The sequence below is a fragment of the Oncorhynchus keta genome, chromosome 32, assembly GCF_023373465.1.
Source record: "Oncorhynchus keta strain PuntledgeMale-10-30-2019 chromosome 32, Oket_V2, whole genome shotgun sequence".
NCBI classification, from domain to species: domain Eukaryota; kingdom Metazoa; phylum Chordata; class Actinopteri; order Salmoniformes; family Salmonidae; genus Oncorhynchus; species Oncorhynchus keta.
Window position 1 is genome coordinate 35583865 of NC_068452.1, and position 17837 is coordinate 35601701.

At 46.7% G+C, this 17837-nt stretch overlaps 1 protein-coding gene across 24 annotated transcripts in view; it reads right to left on the reverse strand.

The window, feature by feature from the left end:
- adgrl1a (adhesion G protein-coupled receptor L1a) overlaps positions 1-17837 on the reverse strand; it is a 341447-nt gene that overhangs the window by 107333 nt on the left and 216277 nt on the right. For all 24 annotated transcript variants that reach the window (XR_008088866.1, XR_008088865.1, XR_008088862.1 and 21 more), the window contains one exon: positions 3794-4007. Coding sequence is in view for 8 of the 24 variants with exons in the window: in XM_052491581.1 (XP_052347541.1) it covers positions 3794-4007 (214 nt within the window). In the remaining 16 variants the exon portion in view is untranslated. The remainder of the gene's footprint in view (positions 1-3793; positions 4008-17837) is intronic.

Consider the following 17837-nt stretch of genomic DNA (forward strand, 5'->3'; position numbering starts at 1 on the left):
TTGTGTGAAATTCCACAGTGCCACAAGAAAACGGTAACCAGTGAAGAACAAAAGCCATTGTTAATTAAGCCTATATTTATTTTCCCTTTTGTACTTTTTACACATCATTACAACACTGTATAAATAAATATGACATTTGAGTGTAATGTTTACTGTTCATTTTGTATTGTTTATTTATCTTTTGTTTATTATCTATGTTGCTCTGTCTGTATGCTATGTCTTGCTTGTTCTATGTTGCTCTGTCTGTATGCTATGTCTTGCTTGTCCTATGTTGCTCTGCGTGTGCTCACTGCTCAATGATTGTCTATATTGTAATTGTTTTTAATAACCTGCCCAGGGACTGCGGTTGAAAATTAGCCAGCTGGCTAAAACCGACACCTTTACTGAAACGTTGATTAATGGGCACTGTCCCTGTAAAAATAAAATAAACTCAAACTTAACCTCAAACTATTTCACTTGCTTTGGCAATGTACACATATGTTTCCCATGCCAATAAAGCCCCTAAAGGATCCGCCCCTTTTGTACATTTTCGCCTAAAATGACATACCCAAATCTAACTGCCTGTAGCTCAGGACCTGAAGCAAGGATATGCTTATTCTTGACACCTTTTGAAGTTTGTGGAAATGTTAAATGAATGTAGGAGAATATAACACATTCGATCTGATAAAGATAAAACAAAGAAAATTACATTTTTGTTTTTTTATAATCTTTTTGAAATCTTTGAAATGCAAGAGAAAGGCCATAATGTATTATTCCAGCCCAGGTGCAATTTAGATTTTGGCTACTAGATGGCAGCAGTGTATGCGCAAAGTTTTAGACTGATCCAATGAACCATTGCATTTCTGGTAAAATGTTTGTGTCAACACTGCCCAAATGTGCCTAATTGGTTTATTAATAACTTTTCAAGTTCATAACTGTGCACTCTCCTCAAACAATAGTGTGGTATTCTTTCACTGTAATAGCTACTGTAAATTGGACAGTGCAGTTAGATTAACAATAATCTAAACTTTCTGCCAATATCAGATATGTCTATGTCCTTGGAAATGTTCTTGTTACCTACAACCTCATGCTAATTGCACTAGCCTATGTTAGCTCAACCGTCCCACGGGGGACCCACCGATCCTGTAGAAGTTGAAAATGAATTGGAATTGAATTGAGAGTGAGGGAGAGAGAAACGTGGGAACAGAGAAATAAAACTAGACAGAGGAGAGAAGAGAGTGATGAGAAAAAAATGAATGAGGACATTGAGAGAATGACAGAAGAGACAAAAGAGAAGAGGCAGAAAAATGTCCTTGGGGCTAAAGACGGAGGGAACGGGTCGGAAGGGGGTCATTTCACACTAGACTAGATCATGTGACAGCTAGACCTGAGGGGATGAGGCGACGGAGGGATGAGGGAGGAAGAGTGCCGTAAGAGTCTCCCTCCCCCGATGGCTTGTGAGTGTGAGCAATTAAAGGTGAGAGAATGGGGGGGACTAGTGCTGCTAAGACAGACAGACACACACACACACACACACACACACACACACACACACACACACACACACACACACACACACACACACACACACACACACACACACACACACACACACACACACACACACACACACACACACACACACAGCTCAATGTATGCTCCCTCACACACTCACACTCCCAGCACACACACTTCCCTTTTCAGTACAATCCCCTCTTCTCTGTCCTCCTCTATCCTCCTCTGTCTTCTATCCTCCTCTATCCACCTCTGTCCTCCTCTTTCTTCTATCCTCCTCTGTCCTCCCCTGTCCTCCTCTGTCTTCTGTCCTCCTCTGTCCACCTCTGTCTTCTGTCCTCCTCTGTCTTCCTCTGTCCTCCTCTTTCTTCTATCCTCCTCTGTCCTCCTCTGTCTTCTATCCACCTCTATCCTCCTCTGTCTTCTATCCTCCTCTATCCACCTCTATCCTCCTCTGTCCTCATCTATCCTCCTCTGTCCTCCTCTGTCTTCCTTTGTCCTTCTCTATCCTCCTCTATCCTTCTCTATCCTCCTCTATCCTCCTCTATCCTCCTCTGTCATTCTCTATCCTCCTCTATCCTTCTCTATCCTCCTCTATCCTTCTCTATCCTTCTCTATCCTCCTCTATCCTTCTCTATCCTCCTCTGTCTTCTATCCACCTCTGTCCTCCTCTGTCTTCTATCCTCCTCTATCCTTCTCTATCCTCCTCTATCCTCCTCTATCCTTCTCTATCCTCCTCTATCCTTCTCTATCCTCCTCTGTCTTCTATCCACCTCTGTCCTCCTCTGTCTTCTATCCTCCTCTATCCTCCTCTGTCTTCTATCCTCCTCTGTCTTCTATCCTCCTCTGTCTTCTATCCACCTCTGTCCTCCTCTTTCTTCTATCCTCCTCTGTCCTCCTCTATCCTCTCTCCTCATCTATCCTCCTCTGTCCTCCTCTGTCTTCCTTTGTCCTTCTCTATCATCCTCTATCCTTCTCTATCCTCCTCTATCCTTCTCTATCCTCCTCTATCCTTCTCTATCCTCCTCTATCCTCCTCTGTCATTCTCTATCCTCCTCTATCCTCCTCTATCCTTCTATATCCTCCTCTATCCTTCTCTATCCTCCTCTATCCTCCTCTATCCTCCTCTGTCATTCTCTATCCTCCTCTATCCTTCTCTATCCTCCTCTGTCATTCTCTATCCTCCTCTGCTCTTCTCTATCCTCCTCTGTCCTTCTCTATCCTCCTCTGTCCTTCTCTATCCTCCTCTGTCCTTCTCTATCCTCCTCTGCTCTTCTCTGTCCTTCTCTGTCCTCTTCTATCCAGCTTTAGCATTATTTCTCTCTTTCTGCTCTCTCTCTTGTTCATTCTCCATTTCTCTCCACGCCACTGCTGCACTCTCTTTATCTCCCCATCAGTGGTTCACTCTAGCCCCCTCCCTCCCTCCCTCCCTCCCTCCCTCCCTCCCTCCCCCTCCCTCCCTCCCTCCCTCCCTCCCTCCCTCCCTCCCTCCCTCCCTCCCTCCCTCCCTCCCTTTCTCAATAGCAAGGCTATGCTAAGGCTATGCTAAGGCTATGCTATGCTATGCAAGGCTATGCTCAATGAGTCTGTACATAGTCAAAGCTTTCCTTAAGTTTGGGTCAGTCACAGTGTATTCTGCCGCTGTGTAGTCTCTGTTTAGGGCCAAATAGCATTCTAGTTTGCTCTGTTTTTTTGTTAATTCTTTCCAATGTGTCATGTAATTATCTTTTTGTTTTCTCATGATTTGGTTGGGTCTAATTGTGCTGCTGTCCTGGGGCTCTGTAGGGTGTGTTTGTGTTTGTGAACAGAGCCCCAGGACCAGCTTGCTTAGGGGACTCTCTCTCCCTCTGTGCTTCCCTCCATCTCACCAGTAGCACCCTCTCCCTCCGTTACATGTGTGATGGATAGCAGCGAGAGGGCTGCCATAGCTCTATGAGGAGGCAGATGCTAAGCACAACCAGAGTGCAGCTGCAGGCAGCCACACTACAAACACATATCTCACTACACACATACTGCATGCACTCGACTTTACACACTAACAGCACATAAGATAAAAAAACAAGCAGGACAGAAAGACACACCCACCCTTGGTGTCCTATGTCTTCTTATTTATCTTACACACACACACACACACACACACACACACACACACACACACACACACACACACACACACACACACACACACACACACACACACACACACACACACACACACACACACACACACACACACACACACACACACACACACACACACACACACACACACACAACCCTCCCACCTCCCCACACGTACCTCTGTGACATGATCTTGAAGGCGTCAGGCAGGTAACACTGCACGTTCTCCATTTGGAAGGGGTCAGCGTCACAGATCTTGTCGTCCGTGCGGCCGTAGTTGGCCGTCTCAATCATGATGACATCACTGCCAGGGCAGCGCAGCTCGATGGGGTATCCCTCGCACGCCAGCTCTCTACGCATCAGGCCAAAGGGCATCGCTGACCGACTCAGAGCTACAGCAGAGAGAGAAAGAGAGAGAGAGGAGAGAGAGGGAGAGACAGAGGAGAGAGAGAGAGAGAAGGTGTGAGAGAGGGGGAGAGAGAGAGGAGAGAGAGAAGGTGTGAGAGAGGGGGAGAGAGAGAGGAGAGAGAGAAGGAGAGCAAGAGAGGAGAGAGAGAAGGAGAGCAAGAGAGGAGAGAGAGAGAGAGAGGAGAGAGAGAGGGAGAGGGAAAGGGAGAATGAGAGAGAAGGGAGAGAGAGAGAGAGAAGGAGAGAAAGAATGAGATAGTGTGTTATTGACAATGTAAGTGCATGGTATGAAATAGGAGGGAAATCATACAAACAAATGGCAGACATACCACTCTCTGTAGAATAACAGAAACAGCATAAAGTAAATGGCAGACATACCACTCTCTGTAGAATAACAGAAACAGCATAAAGTAAATGGCAGACACACCTCTCTCTGTAGAATAACAGAAACAGCATAAAGTAAATGGCAGACATACCACTCTCTGTAGAATAACAGAAACAGCATAAAGTAAATGGCAGACATACCACTCTCTGTAGAATAACAGAAACAGCATAAAGTAAATGGCAGACATACCACTCTCTGTAGAATAACAGAAACAGCATAAAGTAAATGGCAGACATACCACTCTCTGTAGAATAACAGAAACAGCATAAAGTAAATGGCAGACATACCACTCTCTGTAGAATAACAGAAACAGCCTAAAGTAAATGGCAGACATACCAGGCCTGCCTCACAAATGGCACCATATTCCCTATAGTACACACATTATTTTTAATAGGGAATAGGGTGCCATTTGAGACACACCCCAGCTCTCCCAATCATGATATTTACCCACTTTGAGAGGCAAACTGTTCAACTTTCTGGCTTGTTCCATTAACAGACTCCCACACACACAGCCAGCAGCTAACCCCCCACCACTCGGATACGCACGCGTCTGACGCACAGCTCTGAAATAGAATGTCCTCACTTCACGTCTGCCTTCCAGCCGACGTCAACATTACACCTGAGTAGGGCTCACCTCCATACGGAGAGAGGGAATGAGGGAGGGAGATGAGAGAGAGGAGGAGACAATAAAATAAATTGAACAGAGAAGAGAAGAGGGCCTAAGAGATGGAGAGAGAATCTCACCCTAGCCTCAGGCAGGGCCTCTCTGTACGAGGGCTGGCAGGCCCCTAGGCTCCCTCACCCCACCTGTGTCATCTGTCCGTTTGCCATTTGTACGCCCACTCCATGCAATCAGATGACTGAGAGGGCAGCTAGGAGAGAGAGAGCTGGCGCGGCGGACAGAGAGAGGGGGCAGCTAGGAGAGAGAGAGCTGGCGTGGCGGACAGAGAGAGGGGGCAGCTAGGAGATAGAGAGGGGGCAGCTAGGAGAGAGAGAGCTGGCGTGGCGGACAGAGAGAGGGGGCAGCTAGGAGAGAGAGAGCTGGCGTGGCGGACAGAGAGAGGGGGCAGCTAGGAGAGAGAGAGCTGGCGCGGCGGACAGAGAGAGGGGGCAGCCAGGGTAGAGGGGGTTAATCGCTGTGCCAGGGCTGAGAGGGCAGCGAGGAGAGAGAGAGCTCGCACGGCGGACAGAGAGAGGGGGCAACCAGGGTAGCAGGGGTTAATCGCTGTGCCAGGGCTGAGAGGGCAGCTAGGAGAGAGAGAGCTGGCGTGGCGGACAGAGAGAGGGGGCAGCTAGGAGAGAGAGAGCTGGCGCGGCGGACAGAGAGAGGGGGCAGCCAGGGTAGAGGGGGTTAATCGCTGTGCCAGGGCTGAGAGGGCAGCGAGGAGAGAGAGAGCTGGCACGGCGGACAGAGAGAGGGGGCAGCCAGGGTAGCGGGGGTTAATCGCTGTGCCAGGGCTGAGAGGGCAGCGAGGTGAGAGAGAGCTGGCGCGGCAGTCAGAGAGAGGGGCCAGCCAGGGTAGCGGGGGTTAATCGCTGTGCCAGGGCTGAGAGGGCAGCTAGGAGAGAGAGAGAGCTGGCGGGGCGGACAGAGAGAGGGGGCAACCAGGGTAGCGGGGGTTAATCGCTGTGCCAGGGCTGAGAGGGCAGCTAGGAGAGAGAGAGCTGGCGGGGCGGACAGAGAGAGGGGGCAACCAGGGTAGCGGGGGTTAATCGCTGTGCCAGGGCTGAGAGGGCCACAGACATACACAGAGAGAGACACTCTTCATCTACTCCATCTCTCTCTCCCTCATCCCCCTCTCTCCCTCTCCTCCATCCCCCTCTCCATCTCTCTTCATCTGCACAAGTAGGCTTTCTAGCGGCCTCTGCATTCAGACCTTCAACAAATTCAGTCCTACTCAGCTCACCACAAAATGGCTGCAGCCTTGGCATGTCCTCCACAAAGTCCAGTAGAGAAGCTCCAAAAAAATACCATATTGTTAAATTTGGCATAGAAGAATGACAATTGAGGTGCTTGTATAATTGTTCTGCATTGAACAAAACCTGATATAGTGCCATTCATCAAAGCCTTGGGCCTGCATGTTCCGCCCCCTATAGGTCAATGGTGAAAATGCACTTGGAATATTTATGTTTGGACACACAAATGATCCCAATTTGCTCATATTTGCCATCAGTCCTCATATAAAGTGATACTGTGAGATTCAGATGAACTCATGGATAAGATTTAAATTGTTTGTCTCTGTGTGACATATAAAAGAAGCTTGTGGTAGTTGTACGGGCCAATACGAACTAGTGTTCGCTCAACGACAGGAAGTCCACAGCTTGTCTTGTGCTGGGGAACCCCGTATTAAATACTAAGCATAGCCTCCCCTCCCCTCAATGAAAGCTGGGTTTGTATCCTGCCCAATGCATTCACCAAGTAGCCAAGCCAATCCATAAAGGGTTTTGATCGTGAGACTGCCTTGAAATAAATCTTAATCACCAAAGACTAAGAGTTGGGAGCAGCAAAACAGTGAGCAGACATTCTCACGCCCATCATGGAATGAGAAATGTGATGATGCCGGTGACCCTCGTATTTAGAAACATAGTTTACCTGTAACAATTTCTAGTTAGGGGTTCAGGCAGCGAAGCTGCAAGAAACCATATTGAACTTGTTGGTTCCCCAGCAGTGAGCTCCCTTCTCCTACTCAAAGAGCTTAAGAGAGTTGTAGGGCTTCCCAGACACAGCCCATCTGTAAATAGCCCATCCAACTACATACCTCATCCCCATATTGTTTTTATTTACTTTTTTTGCTCTTTTGCACACCAGTATTTCTACTTGCACATCATCATCTGCACATCTATCATTCCAGTGTTAATTTGCTAAATTGTAATTACTCTGCTACTATGGCCTATTTATTGCCTTACCTCCTCACACCATTTTCACACACTGTATATAGACTTTTCTATTGTGTTATTGACTGTACATGTGTTTATGTGTAACTCTGTGTTGTTGTTTTTTGTTGCACTGCTTTGCTTTATCTTGGCCAGGTCGCAGTTGTTAATGAGAACTTGTTCTTAACTGGCCTACCTGGTTAAATAAAGGTGAGAAAAAAAATGTCTCCCTCAGTAAGTCTGTCTCATTCTACCTCTTGATGTTTCAATGGTGCCAAGGATAGTTCCAGTTTTTATATGCTCTGATGTTTGCCTCTCTATGACACACCAGGTCTGATTCCAGCAACATCTGCTGTTTGCTCTGTTTGGGTCCTTCCACTGCTACTACATCTAAACAAGGCAAAGGTCTGGAATTAATCCGAGCCGTGTTACAGCACTATAGCAGACTTTTAAAGATCATTTATGCTTCAGCCGTCAAGCGTAGTGTTTCCTGTGAATTTGATCTCTGCTAACATCTGGGAAAATGCCTTTAAAAGGCTCATAGAGAGCAATAGTAATGGTGTCTTTTGTAGGCACTAACGCAGGCTAACACTGTCATGGCTCGCTGGCCAAAGCTTATGGGGGAAATTAATGTTTTTTGGGGAGGGATTCAGGATAAACGCTGAAAATAAGGTCTGTGGTAAACACAGGCTTAGGAGATCTGATACGTGTTATTCTATGAGATAATCTTCATCAGCTAACATAACTTCTTGTGAAGTTTATGTAATCAAAACAAGAAAAAAGCTAACGATGTGCTAACATGTAAAAAGTTTGCATGGTCGGCGTAGTGACGTGAAAATGCTTGCTACTGAAGCTGAAGTTCAAGTTCTCTGATAGTTAGCGACTCATTAGCAAGTGACTTATTTTGAGAACGTAAAGGCTTTATAGTTCCTAAACGTCTTGTCAACTGACTGTTATCATCTCAAAGAAGCCTCTGTTAACCTTAGACCTTATTTTCAGCACTTATCCCAAATAGGAATAGCAAACGAACCAGAGGTAGAAAATTATCATTCATTTCCGTTTTTTAGGACTACAAGCTGACAAGCGCTATTGTCGACTGCCTAGCGCTATTTTATTTTTATTTATTAGTTATTTTACCAGGTAAGTTGACTGAGAACACGTTCTCATTTGCAGCAACGACCTGGGGAATAGTTACAGGGGAGAGGAGGGGGATGAATGATCCAATTGTAAACTGGGGATTATTAGGTGACCGTGATGGTTTGAGGACCAGATTAGGAATTTAACTCCACATGGGTTGAATCCCAGGCCAAATCTCATTGCCCATTCACCCATTACTCTTTTCATATTATTTATTAATGCACGCAAGCTTTGTATTTAACACACCACTTTGAAAGTGAGAGTATCAACATTTCACTGGGGTTTCTGATGGATTATCATCATTGTTGAGATTGTTGCATTTTAGTGACTATATCAGGTTTTGTTAAGCGTGAATTTCAATGCTTCTACACCAAAGTGAATCATTTTGCAGCTTACCTAGTGGACTAACAGTCAGAGCTCAGAGGCAGAGGGACGAGATGGCAGGGGAGCTCTCCCTGGTGATGAAGGACAGCCAGTACATATGAGTGGAGCTTTCCACTGCCAGCTAGACAGAATACTGCTGTCCATGGTGCTGAAGGAGTATGACGAGAATACGTCTATAGAAATGCATTTGGAGAGCAATAACAATTGGAGTCTGGCTATGGTTTGTTCTACATCAGACAGACTAGAATAACCAATGGAGCTAGCAATGCAAAATTGGGTTCTATGCTGGCTTATTGATATAATTAATTAAAATGACTGAATAAAGCATATAAACAGGCTGTATTAGAGACTAGACTAGGAGACACTGTCTCTTCTCTCTTCTCTCAGTGCTGGAACACACAGAACAGAACATGCCTGTTTTCCTTGGCAGTTGATGATGAGGCTCTGGGTGAATTAGACTTCAGTCTATCCATTCAGGAAATGTGCCCGTAAGGGTCAACGTCAATGTCAGTCATTTCCAGAGATGCTGTGTAGCTGGAGCTACATGACTCACTGCATTGAGACTAGCTCATATTTCTAAACGCCACTCATTCATGCAGCTGCATTACTTGGGTAATGTTGTGTCAGTGTGTAACTAAGGACATTAAGGCTGAATAGCCAGATCAAATGTATTTAAAATCCTTTATGCCTCACCAGCATAATATTTCTTTGTAACGGCCTTATAAAAACACAACCAGACAAAGACGACAAAAACACATTCATATTAGGAACACAGATGGTTCACTCTCTCTCTCTCTCTCTCTCTCTCTCTCTCTCTCTCTCTCTCTCTCTCTCTCTCTCTCTCTCTCTCTCTCTCTCTCTCTCTCTCTCTCTCTCTCTCTCTCTCCTCTCTCTCTCTCTCTCTCTCTCTCTCTCTCTCTCTCTCTCTCTCTCTCACTCTCTCTCTCACTCTCTCTCTCTCTCGATCACAAACATTCTAATAAATGCATGCATAGTCGCCCACGCACACACAGTCAGAGAGACAGACACATGCACACGACGCACACGCACCCCCCCATTTATCAAGAGAACATCCCTGGTCATGCCTACTGCCTATGATTTGGCAGACTCACTAAACACAAATGCTTCATATGTAAATGATGTCTGAGTGTTGAAGTGTGCCCCTGAACATCCGTAAATAAAAATAACAGAAAATTGTTCCGCCCGGTTTGCCTAATATACGGAATTTGAAATTATTTATACTTTTACTTTTGATACTTATGTATATTTTATGTATATATGTATATATTACTTATGACATTTGATCATGTGGATGGTGGTCATAAACCTTCCACCTTCATGAGGAAAATAATTCCTCTATGGGGTTGAGGAGTGGAGAGTGAGATGATGATCATGATTTATTACATGATCAATTATAGTGGCCCTAATCTCATCTGAGACTACAGCTCTTGATCTTCCTCTCAGTCTTCTTCCACCATGCATAAGTACTCCTCTCCCTCTCCCTCTCCCAGCCACTCTTCTTCCTCTCAGTCTTCTTCCACCACGCATACGTACCCCTCTCCCTCTCCCAGCCACTCTTCTTCCTCTCAGTCTTCTTCCACCATGCATACGTACTCCTCTCCCTCTCCCAGCCACTCTTCTTCCTCTCAGTCTTCTTCCACCATGCATAAGTACTCCTCTCCCTCTCCCTCTCCCTCTCCCAGCCACTCTTCTTCCTGTCAGCCACTTCTCTATCTCTGGCTGGGTCCATGTTTATATTGCAGTACAGTATTATTCCCAAGATGTCCCCTTTTGTATAGATGGTAATGAAATTGAAATACTAACACCTGTGTAGGTGTTCAGCTACAATGGGAATCAGATGTGGTTGGTCTAATTGTTTTGATAGTATTTCATTTTTTAGATGTGGAATATATTTCAATATGGTATTACTGTAGAAATGTAGCAAATTGCTGTCTTATTAAATGTTGTGTTATTTTAGGTTTTGAACAAGTTTAACAGTTTTGAAAAGAGTATGTAAACATGTGCAAATTGGCCTGTAGGTACATAGAGCTTTGGTGGTGGTTGTGTGAGCAAAGAATGAATGAAATTTGAAATATGTAGTCATTGAATGCATTTTGTGCCAAAGCAATGAAACATGATCCACATGATCCCCCCCCCCACACACACACTGTAACCCCGCCCCACACACACACATACACACACAGTAAACCCCCCCCACACACACACACACATACACACACAGTAACCCCCTCCCCCACACACACAGTAACCCCGCCCCACACACACACATACACACACAGTAAACCCCCCCCCCCACACACACACATACACACACAGTAATCCCCCCACACACACACACACAGTAAACCCCCCCACACACACACACACACACACACATACACAGTAACCCCCCACACACACACATACACACACAGTAATCCCCCCCACACACACACACACAGTAACCCCCCACACACACACATACACACACAGTAACCCCCCCACACACACACACACATACACAGTAACCCCCCACACACACACATACACACACAGTAATCCCCCCCCACACACACACACACCTCTGACACAGTAGGACGAGTGTATAGTTCAGTATAGGATCCTTGTGGTGTAAGTACACATCTCCATACAGCTGGCCAGTGATTAGATCATTACACAGTGGTGACCAGGAGAGCAGAACTGAGCCAGACCGCAGGAGTCCAGACCCCATTCCCCTCATCACACTGTAGACATTATACAGAACAGATTGAAAATGGGGCATTAAACCACACTGGGTGACCACATCAAATATATATATATATATATATGTTCATATTCTACCAAAAAACACACTACAACTTCCTGTTCATAGACTTCCATATCCTCTCTTATCCTGTCTGTTTCTGTCATAGCGTCATTCTGATTGAGAGTTTGATTTGCTAAGATCAGGGGGAATTCCATTTGAACTCAATAAAGAAGACGGGTTTAAATTTCATTCATAGATTGAACATTTGATTTGATTTGTGGCTATTTCAGTTCATGAATTGGTCTGGAATGGACCACCCCACAACCCTGATACATACAGTAGTTTAGTAGTCGTTCAATAGACCTTTGATTATGTGGAAATGTGATTAAAAAGACGACGGAGAGCAGATTTTATTACTGAGTGTGTGTGCATGCATGCGTGTGTGTGTGTGTGTGTGTGTGCATGCATGCGTGTGTGTGTGTGTGCATGCATGCGTGTGTGTGTGTGTGTGTGTGTGTGTGTGTGTGTGTGTGTGTGTGTGTGTGTGTGTGTGTGTGTGTGTGTGTGTGTGTGTGTGTGTGTGTGTGTGTGTGTGTGTGTGTGTGTGTGTGTGTGTGTGTGTGTGTGTGTGCATGCATGCGTGTGTGTGTGTGTGTGTCTAGGAATGTATAAATATGTGGTTCTTCTGGGGGTTTGATGTGATAAGCCAGCCTGCTACAGGCTACATGTGTCCTTCACTCTGCAGGAATCCATCGATGTTTCTGGGCCTCTTCAGCCAAACACACAGTCACTTATCTCTTTCTGTAGGCACAGTTATACTATTTGAATTGGAGCGTCTCTGACAGCAACCACGTAACAAAGGTTGGATTAAAAACATTGCTCCACTACAGAGTGTGAGCAATGACTTACATAGTGTAATGTGCACTCACACACAATGAGTGTACAGTTAACAGGCTGGTGGAGGAGAGTAGTATTTACGTTAAAGTCCATTATGCACATATATTAAGAAAAGACATACAGTATAGCTGACAAAACAACATGTTAGTACAGAACAATGTACAAAGGAAACACACTGAAATACACACAAAAGTACCCTTGACCTTCCAAATATGAACGCACACACACACACGCACACCAGGCGGGTGAGGGAGGTGTCATGTCAGTCCAGGGCGGCTGGTGTTAGTAAGGATCAGACTGGTGGCTCCATAATGGGACCAACATACTAATGAAGAGTGGAGGAGAGAGAGAGAGACAAGTCTGATTGGTTTTGACTCATTATCCGAACAGTGTAATTAAAGCCTGGGGGGGCAGAGGGGAGAGGGACACTATAGGTCTCTCAGATAATAACACAGACACAGTGACTCAGACGCTGACACTGCAAAAACACAGACACACAAGGCCTTGGACAGATGGAAGGGCGGACAGACAGACAGACACAGACAGACAGACAGACAGACAGACAGACAGACAGACAGACAAGTCAAGGAGAGATTTAATCAAACTTAGAGATCTAAACAAACTGGAAAATATAAAACTTTCTGACCTTATCTACATTTACATTTCAGTAATATAGCAGATGCTCTTATCCAGGCGACTTACAGTAGGGTAGTGTTGGTACTGTAGTGTTAGTACTTTTATTAATGTTTCACATTTTGGTACGACACATTTTGGTACTACACATTTTGGTTTCTACACATTTTGGTATGACACATTTTGGTACTAAACATTTTGGTACTACACATTTTGGTACTACACGTTTTGGTACTACACATTTTGGTACTACACATTTTGGTACTACACATTTTGGTACTACACATTTTGGTACTACACATTTTGGTAAGACACATTTTGGTACTACACATTTTGGTACGACACATTTTGGTACTACACATTTTGGTACTACACATTTTGGTACTACACATTTTGGTACTACACATTTTGGTACTACACATTTTGGTACTACACATTTTGGTACGACACATTTTGGTACTACACATTTTGGTACTACACATTTTGGTACTACACATTTTGGTACTACACATTTTGGTACTACACATTTTGGTACTACACATTTTGGTACTACACATTTTGGTACGACACATTTTGGTACTACACATTTTGGTACGACACATTTTGGTACTACACATTTTGGTACTACACATTTTGGTACTACACATTTTGGTACTACACATTTTGGTACTACACATTTTGGTACGACACATTTTGGTACTACACATTTTGGTACTACACATTTTGGTACGACACATTTTGGTACTACACATTTTGGTACTACACATTTTGATTCTACACATTTTGGTACTACACATTGTACTTCCGGCGCTGACAGAGATGGCCGCCTCGCTTCGCGTTCCTAGGAAACTATGCAGTATTTTGTTTTTTTACGTATTATTTCTTACATTGGTACCCCAGGTGATCTTAGGTTCCATTACATACCATCGGGAGGAACTACTGAATATAAGAGCAACGTCAACTCATCATCATTACGACCAGGAATATGACTATCCCCAAACGGATCCTGTGTTTTGCCTTCCACCCAGGACAATGGATCGGATCCCAGCCGGCGACCCAAAACAACGACGCTGAAAAAGGGGCAAATGAAACGGTCTTCTGGTCAGGCTCCGGAGACGGGCACATCGCGCACCACTCCCTAGCATACTACTCGCCAATGTCCAGTCTCTTGACAACAAGGTTGATGAAATCCGAGCAAGGGTAGCATTCCAGAGAGACATAAGAGACTGTAACGTTCTTTGCTTCACGGTAACATGGCTCACTCGAGAGACGCTAACGGAATCGGTGCAGCCAGCTGGTTTCTTCACACATCGCGCCGACAGAAACAACCATCTTTCTGGTAATATTTTCTGGATTTTTTTTCTCATTTTGTCTGTCATAGTTGAAGTGTACCTATGATAAAAATTCCAGGCCTCTCTCATCTTTTTAAGTGGGAGAACTTGCACAATTGGTGGCTGACTAAATACTTTTTGCCCCACTGTATATTCCCCCATCCAAGCAGACACATCGATGGCCCTGAACAAACTTTATTTGACTCTATGTAAACTGGAAACCACATATCCTGAGACTGCATTCATTGTAGCTGGGGATTTTAACAAGGCTAATCTGAAAACAAGACTCCCTAAATTCTATCAGCATGTCGATTGTGCTACCAGGGCTGGTAAAACCCTGGATCATTGTTATTCTAACCTCCGCAACGCATATAAGGTCCTCCCCGCCCTCTTTTCGGAAAAGCTGACCACGACTCCATTTTGTTGCTTCCAGTCTACAGACAGAAACTAAAACAGGAAGCAACCGCGTTCAGGTCTGTTCAACGCTGGTCCGACCAATCTGATTCCACGCTTCAAGACTGCTTCAATCAGGTGGATTGGGATATGTGTCACGCCCTGGCCTTAGTTATCTTTGTTTTCTTTATTATTTTGGTGAGGCCAGGGTGTGATATGGGTGATTTATGTGTTTTGTCTTGTCTAGGGGTTTTTGTAGATTTATGGGGTTGTGTTCAGTTTAGGTGTCTAGGTAAGTCTATGGTTGCCTAGATTGGTTCTCAATCAGAGGCAGGTGTTTATTGTTGACTCTCTTTCCTGTCTTTGTGTTTTATGCACCAGTTAGGACTGTTATTGTTGAAACTGTTAAAAATGTTGTTTTGTAGTTTGTTCATGTTTGAGTTGTCTTATTAAAGAACCATGAACCAAAATACGTTGCGTTTTGGTCTGCCTCTCCTTCCCAGGAAGAAAGCCGTGACAGAATCACCCACCACAACAGGACCAAGCGGCGTGGTGACAGGCAGCGGCAGGAGGAGCAGCGATGTCAGGATTATTGGACTTGGGAGCAAAATCTGGACTATACGACTTGGGAAGAGATAGACAGGTGGGCGGTCGACCCAGGGAGAGTGCCGGAGCCCACCTGGGTTTCGCTGGAGCAGTGCAAGGAGGGTTACAGGAGAATGGAGTTGGAGAAACGAGCACGGCGGCGCCTTAGGAAGCCCGAGAGTCAGCCCCTAAAATGTATTGGGGGAGGGGCACACAGGAAGTATGGCGAAGCCAGTTAGGAGACCTGCGCCAACTTCCTGTGCTTACCGGAGAGCGAGAGAGACCGGGCAGGCACCGTGTTATGCTGTGGAGCGCACAGTGTCTCCAGTGCAGGTGCATAGCCCAGTGCGGTACATTCCAGCTCCTCGGATCGGCCGGGCTAGAGTGGGCATCGAGCCAAATGTCATGAAGCCGGCTCTACGCATCTGGTCTCCAGTGCGTCTCCTTGGGCCGGCGTACATGGCACCAGCCTGATGCATGGTGTCCCCGGTTCGCCTGCACAGCCCAGTGCGGGCTATACCACCTCGTCGCACTGGCAGGGCGACCGGGAGCATTCAACCAGGTAAGGTTGGGCAGGCTCATTGCTCAAGAGCTCCAGTGCACCTGCACGGTCCGGTCTATCCTGTGCCACCTCCACGCACCAGCCCTCCGGTGGCAGCCCCCAGCACCAGGCTTCCTGTGTGTGTCCAGAGCCCAGTACTCCCTGTTCCTCCTCCCCGCACTCGCCCTGAGGTGCGTGTCCTCGGCCCAGTACCACCAGCGCCGGCACCACGCACTAGGCCTACAGTGCGCCTCGTCTGTCCAGAGCTGCTAGAGTCTCCCGTCCGTCCGGAGCTGATAGAGTCTCCCGTCTGTCCAGAGCTGCTAGAGTCTCCACTGTCCAGAGCTGCTAGTCTCCCGTCTGTCCAGAGCTGCTAGAGTCTCCCGTCTGTCCAGAGCTGCTAGAGTCTCCCGTCTGTCCAGAGCCGCCAGAATCTCCCGTCTGTCATGATCCGCCAGAGTCTCCCGTCTGTCATGAGCCGCCAGAGTCTCCCGTCTGTCATGAGCCGCCAGAGTCTCCCCTCTGTCATGAGTTGCCAGAGTCTCCCGTCTGTCATGAGCCGCCAGAGTCTCCAGTCTGTCATGAGCCGCCAGTCAGCCAGGATCTTCCAGAGCCGCCGGTCAGCCAGGATCTTCCAGAGCCGCCAGTCAGCCAGGATCCTCCAGAGCCGTCCGCCAGCCAGGATCCGCCAGAGCCGCCGGCCAGCCAGGATCCACCAGAGCCGCCGTTCAGCCAGGATCCGCCAGAGCCGCCGTTCAGCCAGGATCCGCAAGGGCCGCCGTTCAGCCAGGATCCGCCAGAACCACGCTGCGTTTTGGTCCGCCTCTCCTTCCCAGGAAGAAAGCCGTGACAATATGTTCCGCATTGAGTCGCAATTCAACGGCTCAGACACAAGAGGTATGTGGCAGGGTCTACAGTCAATCATGAATTACAAAAAGAAAACCAGCCCCGTCGCGGACCAGGATGTCTTGCTCCCAGACAGACTAACTAACTTTTTTGCTCGCTTTGAGGACAATACACTGCCACTGACAAGGCCCGCTACCAAAACCTGCGGGCTCTCCTTTCATTGCAGCCGACGTGAGAAAAACATTTAAACGTGTTAACCCTCGCAAGGCTGCAGGCCCAGACGGCATCCCAAGCCGCGTCCTCAGAGCATGTGCAGACCAGCTGGCTGGTGTGTTTACGGACATATTCAATCCTTATCCCAGTCTGCTGTTCCGACATGCTTCAAGAGGGCCACCATTGTTCCTGTTCTCAAGAAAGCTAAGCTAACTGAGCTAAACGACTACCGCCCTGTAGCACTCACTTCCGTCATCATGAAGTGTGTAGAGAGACTGGTCAAGGACCATATCCCCTCCACCCTACCTGACACCCTTGACCCACTCCAATTTGCTTACCAATAGGTCCACAGACGACGCAATCGCAACCACACTGCACACTGCCCTAACCCATCTGGACAAGAGGAATACCTATGTGAGAATGCTGTTCATCGACTACAGCTCAGCTGGGTCTCGACCCCGCCCTGTGCAACTGGGTACTGGACTTCCTGACGGGCCGCCCCCAGGTGGTGAGGGTAGGTGACAACATCTTCACCCTGCTGATCCTCAACACTGGGGCCCCACAAGGGTGCGTTCTGAGCCCTCTCCTGTACTCCCTGTTCACCCACGACTGCGTGGCCATGCACGCCTCCAACTCAATCATCAAGTTTGCAGACGACACTACAGTGGTAGGCTTGATTGCCAACAACGACGAGACGGCCTACAGCAGGGGTGTCAAAGTCAAATGGACGGAGGGCCAAATAAAAAATTTAGCTACAAGCCGAGGGCCGGACTGTTCGAATGTTCATTGAAAATTTTTTAAATGACGCATATAGTCTAGTGAACCTAATTGAACCTACTGAAAACCTAA